The 23,948-nt window shown below is 46.4% G+C and overlaps 2 protein-coding genes across 3 annotated transcripts in view; both read left to right on the top strand.

Annotated features, from left to right (window-relative positions):
- Positions 1-3,668, top strand: part of HPN (hepsin) — a 29,092-nt gene extending 25,424 nt beyond the window's left edge. For both annotated transcript variants that reach the window (XM_054999358.1, XM_054999359.1), the window contains 2 exons: positions 1,075-1,239; positions 2,839-3,668. In XM_054999358.1, coding sequence (XP_054855333.1) covers positions 1,075-1,239; positions 2,839-2,877 — 204 coding nt within the window. In that variant the 3' untranslated portion in view covers positions 2,878-3,668. The remainder of the gene's footprint in view (positions 1-1,074; positions 1,240-2,838) is intronic.
- A 3,756-nt stretch (positions 3,669-7,424) lies between these two features.
- Positions 7,425-18,621, top strand: LOC129342838 (sulfotransferase 2B1-like). Its single transcript, XM_054998751.1, has 7 exons — positions 7,425-7,554; positions 9,656-9,801; positions 13,742-13,950; positions 14,822-14,948; positions 17,070-17,164; positions 17,638-17,818; positions 18,314-18,621. The coding sequence occupies exons 2-7, from the start codon at positions 9,663-9,665 to the stop codon at positions 18,421-18,423; spliced, it is 861 nt and encodes a 286-aa protein (XP_054854726.1). The 5' UTR covers positions 7,425-7,554; positions 9,656-9,662; the 3' UTR covers positions 18,424-18,621.
- Positions 18,622-23,948: the final 5,327 nt, after the last annotated feature.

The following is a 23,948-nucleotide window of genomic DNA, read 5'->3' as shown; positions in this document are numbered from 1 at the left end:
GTTGCTAGAAGGCAACCTGGGAAATGCGCAATTCATAAGCTTCTGGCTGGGTGCAACAAAGTCATTCCTGAAAGTGACATCATTATGCCGGCCACGGGAATGCTCCCGCGCTTTGTGCAGGGTCAATTTTGGCCCCAAAGAGGAATTGGCCTTGTGCAAAGTGTGGGAGCACTCCCACAACCAGTGAAGTGACATTACTTCCGGAAGTGATGTTGTGGCACCTCAGCAGAATTGTTCCTTGCACCCATGTGAAGAAGAGGTAAGAAGAGGAACACTGTTAAGTGCCAGGACCCCCTCTCCCTCTGATTGCTAGGGAGACCCGGAAACCCTACCTTAGTCCCTTTCAGTTGCACTCAGGGTCACTCTATACATTACTTCTTTTACGAGTTCTCCACAGAGCCAACCTGTGCTGTGTACAAACCCACATAAGCTCAGTGATTGGCTTCTATAAAAAAATAAGAGCGCAAAGTTCAGAAAACTGCCTCTAAGGGAGGGAGAGCTCCTACCTTTCTCCCAGTCCCTTTCCCCCATGCAAAAATAGTGTGTTTGGGGAAGAGTTTTCCCTTTTCTGCTACCACAGATGCACACAATATCTCCATGTGGATCAGCAGAAATGGGGAAGTGTCTCCCCTCCACACTATTTTGCACGAGGAAAAAAATGTGGGAGAAAGGCAGGGAGAAAGGCAGCAGCTCTCCCTCCCCTGGTGGCAGCTTTCCAAGCCCGTTTACACTCTTGTTTTTTTAATAGAAGCCAATCCCCAGAGCTGACGTGTGTCTGCGCAGAGCATGGGTTGGCTCTGTGGAGAACTCGTAAAAGAAGTAATGTGTAGAGTGACCCTCAGAAGATGTCGGGGGGGATTGCAAATGAAGGTCTATGTCATGTCCTACAGGGGGTCAAATATCAGCCCAGGAGCTGCCACGATCCAGGCTCTGGAAACAGGCTGTGTGGCACCATCTCGATCAGCCTTTTGACCCTCTGGCCTCCTAGTTAGTTACTAAACTGCAAGAGGGCCTGTCTGAAAGAGAAGATGGTATATCTGTAGCAGCTAACGCCGGCTTCCTTCTGTGCTACAGGGTGACAGTGGTGGCCCCTTTGTGTGTGAGGATGGAATCTCACAGACTTCACGCTGGCGGCTGTGCGGCATCGTGAGCTGGGGCACTGGTTGCGCGCTAGCCAATAAGCCGGGAGTCTACACCAAGGTCAATGATTTTCAGGGCTGGATCTACCGGGCCATGAAGGTAAAGAACATGTGTGTAGCTTGTTCCAAGCAGGTAGTCTTATCAACAACAACAACAACAACAATAATAATAGCCAGATCAAATGATTAAATATAGAGATCTGGCAATAGAAACCACCCGACTGGAAGAAGAATGCAACAGTAGTCTCCGTTGTCATCGGGGCACTTGGAACCATCTCAAAAAACTTTGCAATTCATATGGAAAAACTGCAGCTTTCTGACATCACACCTACAGAACTGCAAAAGACGGCGCTACTTGGACCAGCGTACATATTACGCCGATATCAGGTTGATACTTAGGTCTTTTCCGGTGGAAACTTGTATCAATTTAGCAAGGCCAATCAATAATAACATGTGACCTCTGCTTATTGTTGATTGTGTTTTGGATAATTTGAATAATAATAATGATAACAACCAGGGCTTTTTTTCAGCGGGAACGCAGTGGAACAGAGTTCTGGAACCTCTTGAAAATGGTCACATGGCTGGTGGCCCCACCCCCTGATCTCCAGACAGAGATCTGCAGCTGCAGCGCGGAGGGCAATCTCAACTCCCCTCTGTCTGGAGATCAGGGGGTGGGGCCACCAGCCAAGTGACCATTTTCACTGAGGGCAACCCATTGAGTTCCACCACCTCTTTTCCCAGAAAAAAAGCCCTGATCATTATCACTTGAATTTCACGCAACACAATCAATAATAAATAAAGATCACATGTTAACATTGATTGGCCTTGCTGAGCTGATAAAAGTTTCCACCAGACACCGAAATATCAGCCAGTTATCTGTGTAGTAGGTATGCTGTTTTTTCCAAGTAACACCATCTTTTGCAGTTCTGTAGGTGCTATATCAGAAAGCTGCAGTTTTTCTATATAAGTTGCAAAATTTTTCAAAATAGTTCCCAGCGCCCTGATGACAATGGGGACTTCTGTTGTATTCTTCATCCATAGTCGGGTGGTTTCTATTGCCAGATCTCTATATTTGATCATTTTGGGGGGTTCTTTTTCTTTGACTCCGGCATCCCCTGGAATGGCAATGTCTATTATCCAAACGTTTCGATTTTCCATAATTGTTATGTCTGGTGTATTGTATTCAAGGTGTCGATCAGTTTGTATCATTATCATTATCATTATCATTATCATTATCATTATCATTATCATTATCATTATCATTATCATTATCATTATCATTTCTAACCCTCCCTCCCCGCAAGCGGGCTCAGGGTAGGTTACAGCAATATAAATAGTATAAAAATAAAGCATTTGAATACATTAAAAACCAGAATGGTCAATACATTTACATTCAGGATCTCAAGATGTCAGCCCCTGCTACTCTTCCCAACTATAATATAAGCAAAGTGGGAGACGATGTACAAACTGATGTCATCACTAGATTGGGGGAATATGTTTTTTCTTTTAGAGTGCAGTAGTATCCCCTCTGGTTAGCATGCATCCCATCTACAGATTCTCTGGTGTTCACATAGCTGGTGTATTCCTATGGTAAGGCCAAGATCTTCCCTGTTCTCCAGTTTCCTTTGCTCCCACCTTAAGAAGCTAAAAAGGGGCTATGAAAGCACTCTGCCTGTCAATATTGTGCTTCTCTTTACAGATTCACTCTCACGCCAGTGGAATGGTCATACAGCACTGATGCTCAGGACATTGGGCTGCTGAGCTGCTGCCTCGCCAACCTCCATCCCTTCCAGAGAGACGCTGTTACTTTGTAAAAAGGGACACATACATCCCATTGTATTGTGTACTTCGGGCTGGAGCAATGTTCTTGGAACGGGGTGGATAGATCTCTTGCCACTTGGCACAGTCGCAATGCCCCGGTACCGCTTGTCCTGCCCATAGGATGCCTCATCTGTGGCAACCTGTCAGAATGGTGCTTCTAACCCTTTCCTTGCATGTCAAAGAAAGGGTTTACACCCTGCTACTTCAGGCCCCTGCAATTGGCTAACGAGTGAGCCCTGGAGGCGCTAACATTGGAACAGCTGGTGCACTGACGGTGCCCGTTAAGGTCAATAAAAGGCAAATGGAATCAGGGTGACAGGTTAGGATGTTTCCTATTGTTTCTTGGGGTCCTGTTGTCCCTTTCTCTTCCCCAGTCAAACAGTCCAGGATACCTGCTTTTAGGCAAACAAATGATTGCACAAAGCACATCTACTGCCTGGGTGAACGGAGTTCCAGAACTCTCTCCATTTGCTCTTTGTATTTTCACTTATCTCAGTGTCAATGAACCCTCCTGCCTCCTGTTTAGATATGGGGGGAAGGGAGCGAGTCTTTGATTCCTGTCTCATTTGCAAAGTATTATTAGGAAGAATTTTCCCAAAGGCAGTGAACTTTCTCTGAGGGTCACTCTACATGTTACTTCTTTTACGAGTCCTCCACGGACAAATGTCAGCTCCAAGGGTAGGCTTCTATAAAAAAAGGAGAGTGCAAACGGGCTCAGAAAGCTGCCACCATGGAAGAAAAAGCTCCTCCCTTTCTCCCAAGATTTTTCCCTATGCAAAAACAGTGTGTGTGGGGAAGAGTTTCCTCTCCCCGTATGTACCCCGGAGAGCTCTTAGATCTGCAAGTAAACAGCTACTGGTGGTCCTTGGCCCCAGGGAGGCTCAGCTGGCCTCGACCAGGGCCAGGGCATTTTCTGTCCTGGCCCCAACCTGGCGGAACTCTCTGTCGGAAGACACTTGGGCCCGCCAAGATCTTGTATCTTTTCGGCGGGCCTGTAAGACAGAGATGTTCCGCCAGGCATATGGTTGAGGCCAGCACTGGATCCATCTAATTAGCCTCCCTGCCGGTCTCCTGCCAGTGGGGGGGGGAGAGCATATGGGCCATCTGCCTCCCCATGCTTGAGGAGTTAGAGGTTCACCAACCCACACCTCCACCCTTTTCTTCCCTTGTGTATGGTGGGCAGGGAAAGGGGGAAGGGTGCACCACCTGGAATGCTGAAATCCATGTTGGTACTGAGTTGTATTTTACTGGTTTTATTTGTTGTAATTTATCTATGATTGTAACCCGCCCTGAGCCTGCTTGTGGGGAGGGAGGGCTAAAAATCCAATCAATCAATCATTTCTGTCACCGCAGGTGCACACAATACCTTCATGCGGAGCCACAGAAATGGGGAAATGTCTCCCCGCCACACTGGTTTTGCACAGGGAAAAAAGCTTGGGAGAAAGGCAGGAGCTCTTCCTCCCTCAGTGGAAGTTTTCCGAGCCCATTTGTACTGTCTTTTAAAAAATAGAAGTCCGTCCCTGGAGCTGACATATGTCTACACAGAGCACGAGTTGACTCCCTAAAGAACTCGTAAAAGAAGTAATGTGTAGAGTGACCATCAGTGTCCGAGAGACCCGAAAGTTTCAGGCCTAACTCAGTGTTACAGACCTTGGGCTGCGTCTGAGGGCCAAGCTACACATGACGAATGACACTTGAACGGCAAGTGGATTGAGTGGAGGGCAAGTGAACAGGGAGAAATACACTTGCCGTTCAAGTGTCATTCGTCATGTGTAGCTTGGCCCTGAGTCTGCACTGAGGAGCTTCATTTGGAGATGGTGCAACTGGCCAAAGGTCACCAGTGACCTCTGTGCCCAAGTGGATTTGTACCTGGGTTTCCTGAATCCTGCACTCAACTTAATTTTTTTTTACTTCCTTTATAGCCTGCCTTTCTCCCCAATGGGAACTCAAAGCAGCTTATACCATTCTCCTCGCCTCCATTTTTTCCTTACAACAACCCTGTGAGGTCGTTTAGGCTGAGAGTATGTGACTGGCCCAAAGTCACCAAGCAAACATCCATGGTGGAGTGGGGAGTCAAACCTGGGTCACCCAGATCCTAGTCCATCACTGTAGCCACTACACTGGTTTGTTCTCCATGATTTTAAATGGAAAGCCCTCGTTGGCTGTGATTTTCTTACATCTGTAGAGAATGGATTCACTCTATCCCTGCATCTCTGTAGCGGGCAACCCCATCCGTCCATCCGTCCATCCACCATCCATCACGTTAGCAAAAAGCTAGTTCAAGTTTATACCCAAAGTGCCAGTAAACCAGGTTCTGCAACCTGTGGCTCAGTGCTGAATCAAAATCTGGTTTTTAAAAAATGAAAATGACATCTTTAAGTTATTGGTGCAATGCTAGAATAACCAGGATGTGAAGGGAAAGATGGGCAAAGGTTTTTATGGGACTAACGGTATTCCTAGCAATGCTTTGCAGAAAGGGAAGTGATAGAGGTGAACAGTTGCTAGTAATCCAAGTGCAAACGATGTGCAGATTTATGCTAGCGCACTCAAGGAATCGCGTAGGGTGCTCCTATCACTTACTGTGAGACCTCATGTGTGCCACTTCCAGATAAAGGACTTGTAACAGCCAGTGTTTAGGCTGCAGAAACTTTATGGATTATTGATCGACATGTCATTTCTTAGCAATGTTGAGCTGTACCTTTTTGGATGTGCAGATGAGCGTTCTTATACTGGCACTTTGTTGATCTCTTGCTCTGAATTTCGACGCAGTTTGGTTCTTTGATTGTGAAAGGTTGCAGACCTTTGTGATAAGCAATATGTTGGGCATGTACCCCTCACCCCTTTGGTAACATCAGGTCATCTCTCACCACTGCTACCCCCAAAATAATATGAACATACCAAACCCCAAACTCATCAACAATTCACGGCCAACATATAAATGCTCACTTGTGCACACTCATATTTATTGATTCGGTGGTAATTCTCAAGTCACTGGCTGGGCCAATCTGATCCTTTTTGGGTCCTCCTATATAAATATAAGCATTCTGTTTGCACATGGTGGAGGTCAGTCACCCACTCCGGGTATAGGAAAAGCCTGGCAAAATTCATTTTGGGTCTTCTCATATTGTAAATAGATGAATTTAATCGATTCTCCATGGATCATGAATTAGTTTACTCGAGATTGTATATATTGGCATAATGATAATGATCTGAAGAATAAAACTTGTTTTCATGAGCAGTGGCTCTTGGATTTTTTTTCTCAGATGCTGTTAGGGTCCACCGAAGTTGAAACCAGGAGTGCCCTAACACGTATCCTACCACCTTGGGTAGGCCTGGAGGAAAAAGAAGTCCCCTTTTAATAGAAACGTCATGTGTGGAAACGGGCAGTTAAAGCTTTTCATGACGTGGAGGGGGGGAAAGTCACCTGGGAAATAATACCCCCCATTAAGCCTCTGTTAAATGTATTTACGTTGATTTATACTTATTTAATTTCATTTATCTATCCCCTGCCTTTCTCCCCAACAGGGACTCAAAGTGGCGTATATTATTTTTCTCTCCTCCATTTTTCCCTCACAACAAGACGTGTGAAGTGGGTGACACCACACTGGCTAGGGGCAGGGCTTTTTCCGTCCACGTGGTCAACTTTTCCCTTGCAAAGAGTGGAAGAAGAAGGGGAGATGTTGTTTCCGCCGTTAGGAGAGCCCTCCTGTCAAGTTTTTCTTCATTTATTTATTGGCTTTGCTTATACCCCATCTTTCTCACCAATGGGATCACTCTGTTGTCCTTCATTTTATCCTCACAACAGCTCTGTGAGGTAGGTTAGGCTTAGAGTGTGTGACTGGCCCAGGGTCACCCAGCAATCAGGTTGCCAGGTCTGGGTTGGGACATGCCTGGAGATTTTGAGGGTGGAGCCTGGAGAGTGCAGGGTTTGGGAAGGGGAGGGGCTTCGGTGGGGTATAATGCCATAGATTCCACCCTCCAAAGAAGCCATTTTCTCCAGGGGAACTGGTCTCTGTCGCCTGAAGATCAGTTGTAATTCTGAGAGATCTCCAGCCACTACTTGGAGGCTGGCAAACCCACCTAGCAAGGTCCCCTGGCAGAGTGGGAATTTGACCTTGGGTCTCCCAGATACTTGTTTGATGCTCTCACCACTACACTACAGCATAAGCCCTTTCCGTCAAAGCACCTGCATGATGGAATAAGCTCCCAGAAGGCGAGGGTGGGGTGGTGGAGTGCTGTCTCTAGAGGTGTCAAGGAGCCACTGCCGGTTTACAAGTTTGGGCTTTTAATGGAGCAGGCTGTACTTGTTACTGGAGGTGTTTGCATTTTTTAAAAAATTGTATTTCTAAATTTGAAATTGCAATTTGCCTTGAGCTGTGGAAAAGGGAGGATCTAAATACTCGAATAAACAAGTGAGTTGTTTTTATGTACACAAAGCCCTTTGACACTGGGAGTGAGATTAATTGGAGGCTGGGACGAGTGTTGAACTTGAGGCCACCCAGAGGCAACCCCCTGGCTGATGATAAGAAGGGCGAAGAGAGAGAATAACAATTAGAGGCAGCCAGAGGAGAGAGAACCGGGCTGGATTCTAAAGGTGAGTTGGAGACCAGGTTTGGCCATGAAGGAGGAAGATGAACCATAAACTCTCCAGTGGCTTAGAGGGGGAGTATCTGTCTATTCTATTGACTATTTATTTATTTATTTGGAATGATTATATTTCTTCTCAGTTGCTGTAGCTTAATAAATTTTAATATAGAAAACCCCCCTCTAGCCGGCTCCTTTGTGACATACTGAAATCAGTGAGCAAAACTTTTCACGGGAAGGAGGGAACCATTCCATATTCCCTGTTTTTCCTCCCAACCAAATTGGTTTGAAAGTGGCAGTTATGGGGGTCAGCTCAGAAGAGAGCTGCCCAATATTCTCAGGTTAAAAGTTGTTGGCAGCCCCGTTTTATTTGGGTGTCTTATTGTCTAGCCCAGGGGTTGGCAACCTGTAGCTCTAAACACAAATGTGGCTCACTATGAAACCAAATATGACTGTTTTTAAAAAGATCACAAATTCTTCAGGTTATGCCATATTGTGTTGTGAGTGTGCCTATGCAGCAGTCCAAACACTGAACTGATTAAGAGTAATGAAAGGGGTCTGGAGACCAAGTCCTATGAGGAAAGGTTGAAGGAGCTCAGTATGCTTAGCCTGGAGAGGAGACTATTGAGAGGTGATATGATAACCATCTTTAAGTACTTGAAGGGTTGTCATATACAGGATGGCATGGAGTTGTTCTCTGCTGCCCCAGAAGGTCGGACCAGATTCAATGGGTTGAAATTAAATCAAAAGAGTTTTGGGTTAAACATTAGGAAGAACATCCTGATGGTTAGCGCAGTCCCTCGGTGGAACAGGCTTCCTCTGGAGGTGGTGGGCTCTCCTTCTTTGGAGGTTTTAAAGCAGAGGCTAGATGGCCCTCTGACAGCAATGCTGATTCCGTGAACCTGGGCAGATCATGAGAGGGAGGGCAGGAAGGGTTACATCAGTGCTGAGTTCTCATGGTCCTTCTTACATGCCCAGGGTAATGCCCATCACCACTTTGGGGTCAGGTAACAATTTTCCCCAGGCCAGTTCGGCTAGGGATCCCGATGGTGTTTTGCCATTTCTGGGCATGGAGCAAGGCTCATTAGGTGTGCATGTTTGTGTGCGGGGGGGAGGGGAGATAGTGTGACTTTCCTGCATTGTGCAGAGGGTTGGACTAGATGACCCTGGAGGTCCCTTCCAACCCTATGATTCTATGATTCCACATTTCTTGTTTTTCCTTCAGACCAAATTGGTTTGGGGGCTGGGTCATCATAAATGAACCACCTAGTATTCCCGGGTCAAAAGTTGTTGGATGTTCCTTCGTTTTATTTGGGTGTCTTATTGTCTAGCCCCGGGGTTGGCAACCTGTGGCTCTAGATCCAAATGTGTGTACTGATTCTGGCTCTGAAGCCATAGGTTGTGGACCCGTGCTTTACAAAGTTCTAAGATTTAAAAAGAAACCAAATGGAGCAATACTGAGGATTCCATCTCTTAACTATTTTTGTACCAGTCTAGTCCCCCCAGGGCCAGAGTGCAGAGGCCAGTGACCACCTTGGAGCAAAGAATAAACAGAGTCCAATCCAAGGATCAGTGTTCCAGAGAAGCCAAGAGCCAGGTCCAGTCCAAGGGTCAGAGTACCAGAGTTTGAGCAAGAGCAATAGCACACACACACACCAAAAAAAAAAAAAAGGTGGTAGAATCATGCAGTGTACTGATTGCTTCCACAAACTGCTGCTCTTTCTAGCTGTTTTTATGGCAAAGTCTTAATGATCTAAATGCCAGTCACTTACTAAGCAGACATCCTGACCTCACTCATTCATCCTGGTTGTTTGACAGTTGCTGCTGACTCATGAGTCGGGCATTCCTTCTGCATTCTTGCAGCTCTACCCGTCTCTGACAGTGCCGGCACTGCAAGGGTGTTGGCGAAGAGGGAGGGGAGGCGTGGCCTTCTGCAGCTGAGTCTGTTACAGCTGAAGGTTCTGCTGATTGATTAGCTGGCACTCAAGGTCAGCTGCAGCTGGGTCAGTGTGGAGGTGAACTGCAGGCAGCTCTTCGTCTGATGACTCTTCACTGAGCACAGGGCAAGGCTGGCTCATGGCAATTTTTCTCATCTCTTTCTCTTACTACAGCTTTTCGATGCCGTTAAGAACATACCTCAACTACAAGGGGATCCCTCTCCCCACAGAGGGTTTCTCAGAGGAATCACTCAGCTTTACGGAAAATGAATTCCAAATGCTGGATGACGATACAGTTGTTGTCACTTACCCCAAATCAGGTAGTTAAGGAAACGGGAGGAAGGAGTGGCGCATCTGAGGCCCGTACAGAGAGTATCACCTTTTGAGACTGCTTTAAGAAAATCAGTGGCAGCAAAAAGAGGGAAGAAAAAGAACAGCTCGTTTCTGTCAAAGTCTTCAAACTCTCTAGTGCATTTTTCAATCCCACCCTTTGTCTAAAAACCTCAAGGTGGGGTAGATGGATTCCCCCATTTCCACCCCTGACAACCATGTTAAGTAAGGGCAGCTGAGGGAGTGTCACTGAACCAAGGTCACCTAGTCAGAGTCTCTCTACATGGTACTTCTTACACGAGGACACTCAAGAGAAAGGAGATGCAATGTTAGCTGGGAAGCCAAGTTTTAAAAGATCAGAAGGCTCTGTCAATTTCCCCTCTCTACAGATAAGCAAAGATCACTTCTCAGAAGGTTTGTTAATTTCCTCTTTGCCTCTCCCAAGGCTCTGTCAGTTTCACCTCCCCTTCTGGGAGGTGAAGAGGAAATAAACAAACCCCCTGAGGAGCGATCTTTGCTGGCTCTGTAGAGAGGAAAAAATGACAGAGCTTTCTAATCTGTCTTTTAAAACTCAGCTTCCCAGCTAACATTGCATCTCGCTTCCCTGAGGTCTCATGTAGAGAGAGACTGAGAGTCTCTCTATACCAGGGGTGGGCAATTGTTTTGGCTCGGGGGCCACTTTGTGGGAGCAGAGGTTAGCGGAGGGCCGCACCTTTTAAAATGATTGCATTCATTAGTTAACTTTCGGTGCCAGGCGTCCGGTAGGTGACTGTCTTGGCGGGCCGCATGTGGCTCTGTAGCGGGCCACATGTGGCCCGCGGGCCGCAATTTGCCCACCCCTGCTCTATACGATACTCTGTTACACAAGGGTGCTCAAGTGAAAGGAGAGCAATGTTAGCCGGTGCGTGTAGTTTAAAAAGACAGAACGGAAGGCTCTGTCAATTTCTCCTCTCTACAAGAGGGTAGTTTAAAAAGGCAGCCAGCAGAGATGCTCCTCAGAGGGTTTGTTAATTAGATAAAATTAACAAACCCTTTGAGGAGCGATTGGGCTCTGTCTTTTCAAGCTACCCTCCTGTGGAGAGGGGAAATTGACAGAGCCTTTGGCTTTTAAACTACAACTCCCGGCTAACATTGTGTCTCCTTTCACTTGAGCATCCTTGTGTAAGAAGGATCGTGTAGAGAGACTCTCAGCCTCATGGCAAAGTGGGTCTTTGAACTCCCAGATCTTCTCCCAGATACTCTAATCCCCATAAAGACCCTTCAAGAACACAAATCCCGATTTGTGAAAAAACAAAATTGACTGTAACTTAGTCAACAGCTTGAAAACAATCAAGGATTCCTGAATGTCCATTTCTCATTCTATTTTTGTGATCATGTAGACATCTGAAGAAAAGTCTCTGGTGCTCCCCTAGAGAAATTCAATGACCTTGGAATGACCCCCAAGTTAGAAAGTAAGAGGGTGTGTGGCTGAAATGATCTGGAATTCCTTAGTCATGCCAATAGGAGCGCCCTGCTGTTGTAGAGTGTTGGACTAACTAGCTGTACAAAGAGGTTGCCACAAAACCACGTCCAACTCAGGCTTAGGCTGACCTTCCACTACCCTGAGGTAAAACTTCTCCTCTTTAAGCCTATGAAGCTGTATACTGAGCTGGGAAACCTCTGGTAGAGTGGTTGATGTTAAGCTTCAACTTTCCTTCTTGTCCCACCCTTAGGAAATATTAAAAACTAGAAACAGAGCCCATTGTGCAAATAAATACAATGGGCTCTAGAAAGCTGGTGCTGGGGAGGGCTGGTGGGGGGGGGGAAGGGCTGGCAGGTGGGGGGCAAGGGGGGTCTGGGGAGGGCTGAGAGGCAGGAGGGGTGTAGAGAGGATTGGCAGGTAGAGGGGCATGGGGGGTCTAGGGAGGGCTGAGAGGCAGGAGGGGTCTGGGGAGAGATGGCAGGTAGGGAGGCAATGGGGGCCTCGGGAGGGGGGAGAGGCAGGAGGAGTTTGGGGAGGATTGGCAGGTAGAGGGGCAAGGGGGGGTCTGGGGAGGGCTGAGAGGGAGGAGGGGTCTGGGGAGGGATGGCAGGTAGGGAGGCAATGGGGGTCTCGGGAGGGTGGAGATGCAGGAGGGGTCTGGAGAGGGATGGCAGGTAGGGAGGCAATGGGGGTTTGGGGAGGGTGGAGAGGCAGGAGGGGTGTGGGGCGGGATGGCAGGTAGGAAGGGCAAGGGGGGTTTAGGGAGGGTGGAGAAGCAGGAGGGGTCTGGAGAGGGATGGCGGGTAGGGAGGCAATGGGGGTTTGGGGAGGGTGGAGAAGCAGGAGGGGTCTAGGGAGGGATGGCAGGTAGGGAGGCAATGGGGGTTTGGGGAGGGTGGAGAAGCAGGAGGGGTGTGGGGAGGGCTGGGAGGCGGGGTGTGGAGCCAGGGAGGGAGGGCAGAGAGGGTTCACTCTTCCCTCCACATGCCCGGCTCCAGCGGGCCTCGCAGGGCTATGGGCGCATTGCTCATGCCCCATCGCCCTGTCCCTGCTGAGACAGCATGGCTCCAAGGGGGATGGGTGTTTCGCCTCCGCCAGGCCCCCGCCGAGAGCACTGCACTGTGGCTCGGCAGGGCTCCGAGGACAACGGGCATTTTACTTCCACCTAGTACCCGCCGAGAGCACCACGCCATGGCTTGGCAGGGCTCCGAGGGTGATGGGCGTTTTGCCTCCGCCTGGTCCCCAACGAGAGCAGCGTGGTGTGGTGGGGCTCCAAGGGTGACGGGCATTTTGCCTCCGCCTGGTGCCCGCCGAGAGCGGCACGGTGCGGCGCAACATGGCGGGGCTCCGAGGGCGACGGGCGCTTCGCCTCCACCCCGTCGCCCGGGCTCCACTGGGGGAGCTCTTCCTGCGCCGCCCTCTTCCTCCAGCTGGGCTACCTAGCCCGCACCCTCCATTGGCGGCATTCCCCAGCGCGCCTTTATCCTAGTGCGCCACACAGGCGCACCAGGATAAATGTGCATCGTTGAGAAGACGCTAAGGGAATTGTATAGTAGAATGGTTACCCAGCCAAGTCTTAGTAGGGGACAGATCAGGGGTTTGAGCTTCCCTTTAGCAGAAACTGGCACACAAGGCTTGGGGAAGTTCAAAACGTAACTGAAGGCTTATTTACAGAAGGTTAAAATCAAAAGGCAGGTAGGCAGATGTTTGAACTTAAGTAACAGAAAGGTTTTTATACAGCAACTTCACTGGTGTGAGGCACAAAAGACTTGGTTTAACACTAGGTTGCTGGCTTCTTTCTAAGGTTGACACTGCTTCACAAATGTTTCCCTTTTAAAGCACAGACGCAGCACAACTTTCTCTCCTCTCCAGACTTAAGGGTGCTCCACTGAGACAAACCCTTCCTAGATACTGGGCAGGCGTTATAGTTATGAGCTATAACCCTGTTCTTGGCACTGACGGGGAGACTCCTCTCTACCCACTTCCTTGGCCCACTATAATTCCCAGATCTCTCAAGTCTAAGCAGGAGTTAGTGCTGGTTTTTCCCATTTTAGTCCTAGGACTAAAAGTGTTCCACAAACATCATTTCCTCTCACAGAGGATTCTCTGGCTGACCCTCTCTGGTCCAAAGCCAGGCTCCAACTCCCTCTCACTCTCTTGTTTTCTCTCCAACTCCAACTGGCAGCTTCCCCAACATTCCATCCCCAACTGCCATTTTAGGCTAGCCACCTGGGTGGGGGCGGGGGGGGGGAGGAAACATGTCAATCATAGCTCACTGACTGGAAATCTCAGCATCTGAAGCTGAGTCCGTCAGAGAGGTCTATTTCACTGATCTTTGAAATGGTGAGAAATAATGATTGGTTATCTCAAGGAAGGGAGGGTGTTCTAGGTGAAAACCGCTTGTTGCAGAACAAAGAAAGAGTTGGGGAAGAAGAGATTATCCTGTGATCAAGAGGGCTTCCTTGTAGGTACCATTTGGATGTCAGAGATCTTGGGCTTGATTTGGCACAATGGAGACCCTGCGTGGGTAAGGAGTGCGATAGTATGGGACCGGATGCCCTGGATTGAGACTGTCGACGGCTTGAAGATTGCCTTGGAAAGTCCTCCACCCAGGCTCCTAGCTAGTCACCTGCCATTCCAGCTTTTCCCAAAGTCCTTTCTTCACTCAAAGGCCAAGGTAAGGGAAGAGACACTGGGTTGTGGGTTACTTCAAACCTGCTGTGAAACTGGGAAGGGGGAAAACACAGGTGGGAGGTGCTGTTGCATTGATGGCATGCGTTTCCACTGAATCCTAGAGTGGTGTGGCATCACTTCCGGGTTTCCCCTGGAAATGCTGTCACACCATTCACGTGACAGAGGTTTTTTACTATTTTCTGAACATTGTTATTTTCAGCTGCTGTTATTGTCAACCTCTGCATTTATGTTCTGACTGAGGTTTTGATTCTGGATATTATCATCATCATCAGTATTATTATTATTAATTTATAGCCTGCCTTTCTCACTGAGACTCAAAGCAAAATACAAAATATGATCAAAACAATTATCTCAAACAGCAATGATTTCTAATGAGCAAACAAGGCTGTACATTTTCAGTTCTTTAAATAACAAATCCATTGTGACACCATTTACTCATTCTGGCACCATAAAAACTAGGAGCTAGGCTTGGAACAGAAATCATGCCAGAATTACTTTCTTCTATAGCTTCCTCCCCTGCTATACAGCTGACCAATGGTGGTTAATAGGCTGGGAAAAGGTGCCATATTTGGTATCTGTTCCAGGTTTTTCTTCTCTAGACAATGATGATCAGCTGATGAGAGGCTCAGCTTTTTGCTCCAAGTCCAAACCTGTGATCAGCTGTCCAGAGGTTAGCAGGACAGCGGAGACAACTGGTTAGAGGTTTTTTAAAAAAAATACTGCAGAATGACCCAAAATATAGATGCATCTGAAGAACAAGTGCATGTAACGAAAACTGTTGTATGGGGTGGTGGTGGTGGTGGTGGTGGGAGGAACGCTGCCTTACTTAAATTCCTCCCTTGCGTCATCCACAGGTTATCTACACCATGCGCGATCCCAGAGACGTGTTGATCTCACACTATCACTTTTCCAAAATTTTAAAAGTACTGAAGGAGCCCGGTACTGTGGCGGAGTTCCTGGAAACGTTTTTGAAAGGGAATGGTATGGAATTGGCCAACTTAGATCAGTTGCTCGGCTGGGATTATTGTTGTCCCAAACTGAGTTCTCTCCTTGAAGTTCCATTCTTGAGCAGAACAGCAATTGTGGCACAACTTCTAGAACAGGAGTCATTAACCTTTCTTTTAAGGAAAGAGAATTCTAAGTAATGAGGGATATTGCAACCCCCATTCAGAGAAACCCCAAGACTTTTTTGGTGCCCTAGTAGTCCAGACGAGCCTGACCTTGCCAAAGCTTGGAAGCTAAGTAGGGTCAGTCCATGTCAATCCTTGAATGGGAGACCACCAAGGAAGACCAGTGGAAGGGAATGGCAAACCACCTCTAGAACTTTATGGGGTCTCTGTAAGCTGGTTGTGATTTTAAGGCACTTATTCTTAGTCAAAGTATTGCTTTGGTACCCCTTTCCACTGAATATAGACAAAAGTGAAGAGTCCAGTAGCACCTTGAAGACTAACCAACTTGATTGTAGCATAAGCTTTTGAGAACCACAGCTCTCTTCGTCAGATGCAAGAGAGCTGTGGTTCTTGAAAGCTTATGCTACAATACAGTTGGTTAGCCTTAAAGGTGCTACTGGACTCTACTGTTTTGCATCTACAGACACACAGCTAACTCCTCTAGACAAAAATGAGATGTTTAGGGCGAATGTTTTACTCACTGGGCCTTCAGAATGAACCACGTCGAAATAAAAACAGGTAAGGTCTTCAAAAGCCCTTCATGTTGCATCATGGCAGCTATAGAAGACCAGACTCAACAGATACGGAGATTCTACAAGCCAGTTAACTACAAGCTTCCCTTCAATCCTTTCCATTTGGCATCCCTAAAAATCTGGCACCCTAGGCAATCATGTAGGTTTGCCTAGTGGTGGAGCCATCCCTAGCATGTTGCCAAGTTGTGTGTCCAGTCCTAGAAATAGGGTATGGATTAGGAAGGACTCCAGAAATGAAGCTATCAGCTAAGCATTGCAAAGAAAGATCCTATGAATTTTTTTTTGTAAATTCCAAAAAAAAGCCTAGAACATCTTTTCTCTTTCTTTTCCTGGCTCTTCAAGGGGATGAATGAGCTGCTGAGATACAGGTAAAATCAAAAAGAGTCCAGTAGCACCTTTAAGACTAACCAACTTTATTGTAGCATAAGCTTTTGAGAATCACAGTTCTCTTCGTCAGATGCATCTGACGAAGAGAACTGTGATTCTCGAAAGCTTATGCTACAATAAAGTTGGTTAGTCTTAAAGGTGCTACTGGACTCTTTTTGATTTTGCTACTACAGACTAACACAGCTAACTCCTCTGCATCTATGAGATACTGGTGGCTATGAGCCAACTGTTGGGCACCCCTTTCCTAGAGGATTGTATTGTAGATATTTTGATCGTTCAGGCTTCCTTCAGGCCAGTCGTAAAACTGCAGCTTTGTCAGGCTTCTGTCTTGCTATGCTGTCACATTTTTGTCTTGCTCTTCTTCCACGGAAGCTGAGGAAGTGTCAATGGAGTTACCTGATTTTATCCCTCCAAGAGTCTTTTGAGTTGGTTGAAATCGTGTCACAGATTAGGGAAGTATGAGATAAACAGCAGGAAGCAAAGAACAGGAGTGAAAGGACAGCTCTCGTGAAGGAAGTAGAAAATAACAAGGTCTGCAAAATATCTTAATCGGGGCCATGGCTGTTTAAATTGTTCAGATCTGGGTGAGGATTAGAGTGGGCAAGTTCATGGGTGAGGAGGCCCAGATGGCAAAAAAAAGAAAAGAAAAAAGAAAAGCAATCTGTGAAAAGCTCCAAGTTGGCAGTCAGGAACAACAGAATGGAAAGTGTGATACTGCATAGTTAAAGAAATGCATGAAGATGGGGACAGAATTTACCGTCTTCTGGGGTCTGAATTGGTAGTAATTACTCAGGCAAGAGATCTTGGCATCATGCAAAGTGATGTAACGAAGATGTCAACTTTGCTGTACTCTGATTATTAGGGATTTTTGAGAAAGGGTTGGAAAATAAAACCGTTCTCCAATCTTGAATTGTTAATGGTATCACAAATGTTCATGGATGACACTGTGGATAAATCTGCTGCCCCCTCCTGACCATCTCCTTCCCTACCTCTGCCTCTATTTTCATTTCCAGTGATCTATGGTTCTTGGTTCGATCATATAAAGGGCTGGATGCAGATGAAAGATAAGCCCAACTTCTTCTGGATCACCTATGAAGAGTTGCAGCAGGTGCGTTTCTAACCCATCTTTGTGCACATCAGTGCCTCGGCTTACAAAAGTGTCTTTTTGTTTTGTTTTCAAACATTTGAGTTTGCTGCCTTCTGGTGATATTAAGATCAAAGAAACCCTAAAAGCAAAGTGCTCCATATCATGTGCAGAGTGGCTTTGCCACTCTGCTTCCTTATTTGCTTCCTTATTTGTTCAAATATGTTGATGAATCTGGTGTCTTGTCCACTGATATGGTGGACATTTCTGATGTGCTTTGCTGTCCTTTGATTAAAGGCAGGTATTTAACAGATGGCTTGGTTCTCTGGTGTGTCTGGACAACCGAAGCTGAGAAGCCAGCACATAAAAGCAATGTTTCCAAATACAAACTGTGCACTGGTACCAATCATCTCCACATACTTCTTGTTAAGGGGTAAATCTCTACATGACCCCAACGAGCACATGCACTCACCTTCACCACCTCTTATCACCCATAGGATCTCCGAGCCAGTGTGGAGAGGATTTGCCACTTCCTTGGGAAGGAGCTCAACAGTCATCAGATCGACGCTGTGGTGGAAAATGCGTCCTTCAAGAGGATGCAGGACAACAAAATGTCCAATTTGTCTACCTTACCAGAGGAGATGATGGACCACAAAGAAGGAAAGTTCATGAGGAAAGGTAAAAATGGCACAAGGGGTACTGGGAATTAAGATGGCCTCAACTGGGCTCTGCTCACGACCTGAGTTCGATCCTGGCGGAAACCAGGTTCAGGTAGCTGGCTCAAGGTTGACTCAGCCTTCCATCCTTCCGAGGTCAGTAAAATGAGTATGCAGTTTCCTGGGGGTAAAGTGTAGATGACTGGGGAAAGCAATGGTCTTTGAGACCACACCCAGAGAGGACACCCAGAGAGGTTAGGAATGGATGAGGAGTCAAAGGGGCCCACCACCCATCCAGCCTTCATCTCCTGGATCTTGGATGCTACCACCTCTGGGAGGTCCCTTGCCAATTTCAGGGTTGTTGTGTCCATGGCAATACGTGACCCTTCATATGGTATTCTGAACCCTTTAGTGAACCCCTCCCAAATCATGGGAACTCAGGGAGAGGGATTTTAATATTTTATATGGCAGTACTTCTTGTTTGGGATTACCAGTCTCCCCTCCACTGTTGTTTCAGGGATCTGTGGGGACTGGAAGAACCACCTGACAGTGGCACAGAAAGAACACTTTGACCGTGTTTATCAGGAGAATATGCGGGGCGTGAACATGACGTTTCCATGGGAGTGAAGAACGCCAGATTGTTCTCCTGCTCGGCTCACTGCAGCTCTTCTAATCTCCTTGACCAAGAAACGGGGTCACTGGTCCATTCCTGTTCCTCCAGATGTCATCAGATATAGCTGAATTGGCAATGCAGGGCTTCCTACAGCAGATGGCAGCAGTGGGCAAAAAACACGTAAATTTGAAAAGCAAGATCTGGGCCTAATAGCACCGAAAAACCAACTAGATTTCCAAGGTATGAGCTTTTGAGAGTCAAAGCTCCCTTTGTCAGATTCAGCTGTGACTCTTGAAAGCTCATACCTTGGAAATCTAGTTGGTCTTTAAAGTGCTATTGGGTCTGGATCTTGCTCTTCGACTGCAGACCATCATAGCTACCCACCTGGATTTACCTAAATTGGAACATCAGAAGACATTTGCTCTAGAGCAGGGGTCCCCAACCTGCAGCCCACGGGCCACATGCGGCCCCCAAGCTCTTTCTGTGCAGCCCTCCAGCCTGCTTATTTTCTGCTATCACCCTGCAATTTTGTTGCATTTTGAGTTAAGCTGTGGCCCTCTGTAGGCACTGGGCACTCTAATGCGGCCCCCATGTGCCAAAAGGTTGGGGATCCCTGCTAGAGTAGCACCAGTATTTACAAGGTTGCCTCTCAGCTTGCAAAGGCAATGCCGTCTCTATGCAAGGCTGCACTTCTGCGCTTTATCTCTCTTTCAAAGGTCATACGCTCATTGCTTCTCACCATAAAGCAACTTCGAAGGAAGAAGCAAAATTTCCAACTCTTCCAGATTCCCTTATATTGGTGGCTGCTTCATACAAGATTTTTCTGACATTGAAGCCACTTCTGTACTGGAAATTGCATGAATCACGTTTGTGTCCAATGGTCTTTGGTCCAGAGTATATAGATTATTAGGGACAAAGGGTATAAGCAGATGACATTAACCAAATATTGAAATGGTGCAACAAACCAAGCTTAACTGAAAGGAATAAAATGCTGTCAATTGATGTTGGAATGGCCTGAAATAAGCACAAAACCATTAAATTTGAAATAAACAATCATGGGAACAAGAAGTGTATTCCTATGTTTCTTATGTCAAAACTTTTGAGCTGGCTAGTTTTAGAGTGAAGCAATTGGCATATATAGCTTTTGATTCTCATAGGGTTTAGGTGGATATCTGAGCAGAACAGAAACCACAGAGGCATTTGACATGCAAATGAGACTTCTGGCCAATAAACGTTTCAGCCTTTTCTTACAAACCTGTCCAATGCAAGAGGTTGCTTAAGTTGAAAATTGCTTGAGGGTTGTCCTAGAGCAGAAGGACGAGCTAAGGCTGCAAGTTCTCTTGGGACTGGGTTGTATGCACCAATGCTGGAGAAAGCAGCAATGGAAAGATCTCCTTGTAGATGAAGAATATCATTGAGCGTGGCACTGGCTCTGGAGGTGGTGCAGCGAAGGGAAAGCTGGTGAGCTGCCATGGATCATGATTACTGATGAAGGGCCTGAGCTGAGTGAGTCTTGATGTGCTAGTGGAGCTGACTAGGACTTGACTATGCTTCTCCCTGGACCTCCATGGCCCCTTACAGCAGCAGCCCCTAGGAAGTTTCCTAGTAAGTTAAACAGCCATTCTGCAGCTTCTTAGACTTAAATACGAATTCAGCTTAAGTGAGGGAGAAGTCGAAAGTCGAGCGCAAAAATGGAAAGGATTAAGAAGAAAATTCACTCGGGGAAATACATTGAAATGAAAATCTTGACAATGCCTGGCGGAAAAATGGAAGTGACATCATTATGTCGGGGTGGCGCTCTAGGATTTGCCACAAACTCTATGGCTTAACCTAGAGTTTGGGGTGAATCCAAGACTGTTGCCCCGTGAAATAATGGTATTGCTTCTGATTTAGTGACATGTCACCTGCATGCATGTCCCCACCTCCACTGCCAAATCCTCCCTGGGAGTTACCAGTTGTGGCTGACAATCCTAGTCTTGTAGTAAAATCAGGAATGGATATCTTATGGCCTCTGCAAGTAGAATAAATCTGGGGACTTTGACTTGCTTAGAGGTGGATTGCCCCATCAGGTCTCCGTTCTCCAACCTAGGAAGATGGGATTGTAGCTGGGGATCCAAACCATGGATCTCTTTTTGACCCATTTCTCATTTTATGGAGCCCACTATTCAATGGTTTTCAAGGAGCGTAGTGGCTTGCATCCCGAATAACAATGAATAGGGGGGAAAAAGTGGTAATGAGTTCCATATGATTCATGCAAGTAGAACGAGGATGCAATTCTCCCTAGGAGTAAGCCAATTGAGCAAAAGGGAACTTACCTCTGAGTAGATCTTCTTAGAGGTGGAGTGGGAGGTACTCTGGTTATAAAAAAGGTTACAGCTAGTTATATATTGGATAGTAAAGGTTATATCTTATTTTATTGTGTGTGTGTTTGGTGGGTGGTGCACAGGGCATACAGTTGACTGATGGCAATTACAAATGTGGCTCTCCACGGATTGCAGAGCAAATACCGCTGGTTCTAAGTCACTATTGGTCTGTCAAGGTTTTGTCTGCTGTGACTGTCAGCAGCTCTCCAGGCCCAAGTCTTTCACTTCAATTACTCCCTGATTCTTTTTCACCGGAGATGCTGGGGGCTGAAAACTGGGCTTTACACATACTCTCCGAGCATGTCTCACTGAGCTGGAGTAATCTAGGTCTTGTACGTGTTTCTTTTATTTTTGTGATAATTTTTATTTTATTAATAAGTTTAAAAGCCCAATAAAGAGCCATGAGAAAGGAAAAATTCAAGAAAAAGGAATAGAGAGAGAGAGAGAGAGAGAGAGAGAGAAATAGAATACCATGTTTGTTTTCCAACTGTTTGTCCATTAGTCCCACTCCCAAGTCTTTTATGCATTTCTTGATGGTTAGTAAAAAGTCACTTTCCCCAAGTCTCAGTATATCATCCTTTACTAAACCAAGGTTTGACAATTCCTTGTCTATTTCTTGCATCCAATGAGAGTAATATTTATCTTAATTTAACTTGTAGAGCAAACTGTCTTTATTTGAGGAGAAGAACACCTTTAGCCTTTGTTTGAACACATGCAGCCATGCTTTGGCTTCGAAAGAGCCCCGATCCAATTCTAATCTTAAAGCTATCCCAGCTATACATTTTGGGGTTCCTGTAACATGTCACAGAAAATGGCAGGTAATCTAGGTTCTCATTTACTTGGAAAATCCATATGGAAGCTATATAGTTGTGGACTGATTTTCATATTAAATGCATGCAAACCCCCTATATTTGCCTCCCTTGGAAAAGATGACATGCTCGTTTGCTGACACAGAAGGTTTAATTTTATTAACTTTAGGCATACAAAGTAGTCGCTCTGTTAATTAAACTATGCCTCATTTAAAGTGCAGATTCTTAAATCTACTATGTCCACCCAATGAACTGAAGAAGCCTGTTGACAAGACCGGCTATTACTGAGGAACAGAATGGAGAGTTCGAAAAAAACACTATGGCTCCCAGCTAAAAGAGGTTGGCAGCGAACCGTGGCAGCTAGAAGATCTTAGACCTTAATGGGAAGGGCTGCACGAGATTCTTGGATTTATTCCATGACTGCCCCCACTCAAATTACTTTCCACTGTGGGCCAGACCATATTTGATGCTGAGCATTTTGTGTAAAGAATCCTCAAGGTTTTTTTTTTTAACAGTTGGAATGTGACTATGAAGGAGGGGTTGGGGGGATTTACCCAGGGGGCAAATAGCAGCTCTAAAGGGGCCATTTTCTGTCAGGAAAATAGTATGAGGAGAAGTCTCCTTCTCCCACTCAAAACAAGGTTCCCATGAACAACTCCCTCAGTTCTCATCTGGTTTGGCTTGTCTGAGAGAATGAAGCAGCAGAGGCATTTGTCATGCAGATGAGCCTTCTAGTCAATGAAGACCTCTCATTAGTCTAACAAACCAACTTGGAGCCCAAACTATTTTCATTCTTATGTGTGTCATTGCCCTAGGGTTGTGATGAAGTGGAATGAGGACCAAAAGCTGGTCAGTTATAGCAATTCGATCGTGTCATTTAGGCTATGCTTCAGTGTCATCACAGAACAGAAGTAGACATATATTTGTGTCTCCACACCTGCTCTTAAGGACCATAGCTCTGTGAATGCATGAGCTAGCTTTGACCCAGTAACAACAACAACCAACAACAACAACAACATTCGATTTATATACCATCCTTCAGGACAACTTAACGCCCACTCAGAGTAGTTTACAAAGTGTGTTATTATTCTCACGACAATCACGTTGTGAGGTGGGTGGGGCTGAGATAGCTCCAAGAGAGCTGCAACTGACCCAAGGTCATCCAACTGCTTCAAGTGGAGGAGTGGGGAATCAAACCTGGCTCTACAGATTAGAGTCCTGCCGCTGTTAACCACTGTACCAAACTGGCTCAAACTGGCTTTCCCAAGAAAAGGAGAGAAAAGGAGACACATCTGAAGAACAAGGAATAATTTTATTGGATAACAGCTAGATGGAAAAAATGGGAAAGTAGAGAAATATACTGAAGATGCAGTAAGATTCAATAAAACTCATTTTGCATTCACTTGTAGCATCAGTCCTAAAGTTTTTAATCCCTTAACTGTCTCAGAAAGTGTCCTAAGTCCCAGTAGGTACCACCTGAGGGAGAGGAGGTATGGCAGTGCTGGTCCTAGCGTGGACAGATAAGAAAACCCAAGCTGGAGGGAAAGAGGAAGGGAGACACATGTTGGGTTGTTCTGGAGGGACCAGGGAGGGGTGGAAGGGATAGAGGTGATTGAGTGTCTTGGGTGGCTAGAAGGTAGGGACCTTGATGAAGGGGATCTCTGTGAAGGAGGGGGTGTCTGGAGCAGAAAGAGAGAGAGAGAGAGAGAGAGAGTTTAGGCCATATGTTGCCTTATTCTGGAGTAGAGATGGGCACAAACCTAAATACGGCCCAAAAAACCCCACTAACCAGGCCGGTTCGGGGGTTGCAAACTGGGGTTCGTGGAAGCTCCTTTTCACGGAACTTCCACAAACTGTATACTGGTTCGTTGGGTTGTATTTACAGGGGCAGTTTAAATGGCCGTACGTGGCCATTTTTGGACCACGTATCCCCTATTTTTGGCTGTTTGGGGCAATTGTGTGACAATTCTGGGAGTCAAGAATTACCTTGTCTAATGGCGATACTGAGGCAGCACTGTTTTCAACTGGAGGTGAGTCTGACGTTGATTAAATCTGAGAAATGACGGAGTAGTTCTGTTGGATGGCTAGGCACTGTGTTGGAAATCTCTTAAAGTAGTCTCTACTAGTCGCCTTCTGTTGCAAGCACTGGTTGTACTCGCGTGGCTCGATTTCTAAATGATCGTTTTATTCTGCTGGTCATAAAATTGGCCCTCCAGGCAAGCCTCTTAGTTAGGGGGTCCCTGATTGCCTCACCTTGCGACAGCCACGTTTGAATTGCCATTTTATTTCTTTTAACTATTTTATTCCCTGACCTGGGTAGCCCAGGCAAGCCTGATCTCATCAGATCTTGGAAGCTAAGCAGGGTTG

This window comes from Eublepharis macularius, chromosome 15, assembly GCF_028583425.1.
Source record: "Eublepharis macularius isolate TG4126 chromosome 15, MPM_Emac_v1.0, whole genome shotgun sequence".
Classification (NCBI taxonomy): domain Eukaryota; kingdom Metazoa; phylum Chordata; class Lepidosauria; order Squamata; family Eublepharidae; genus Eublepharis; species Eublepharis macularius.
Note: the sequence above shows the minus strand (reverse complement) of the source record. Positions and strands in the feature narration are given on the sequence as shown.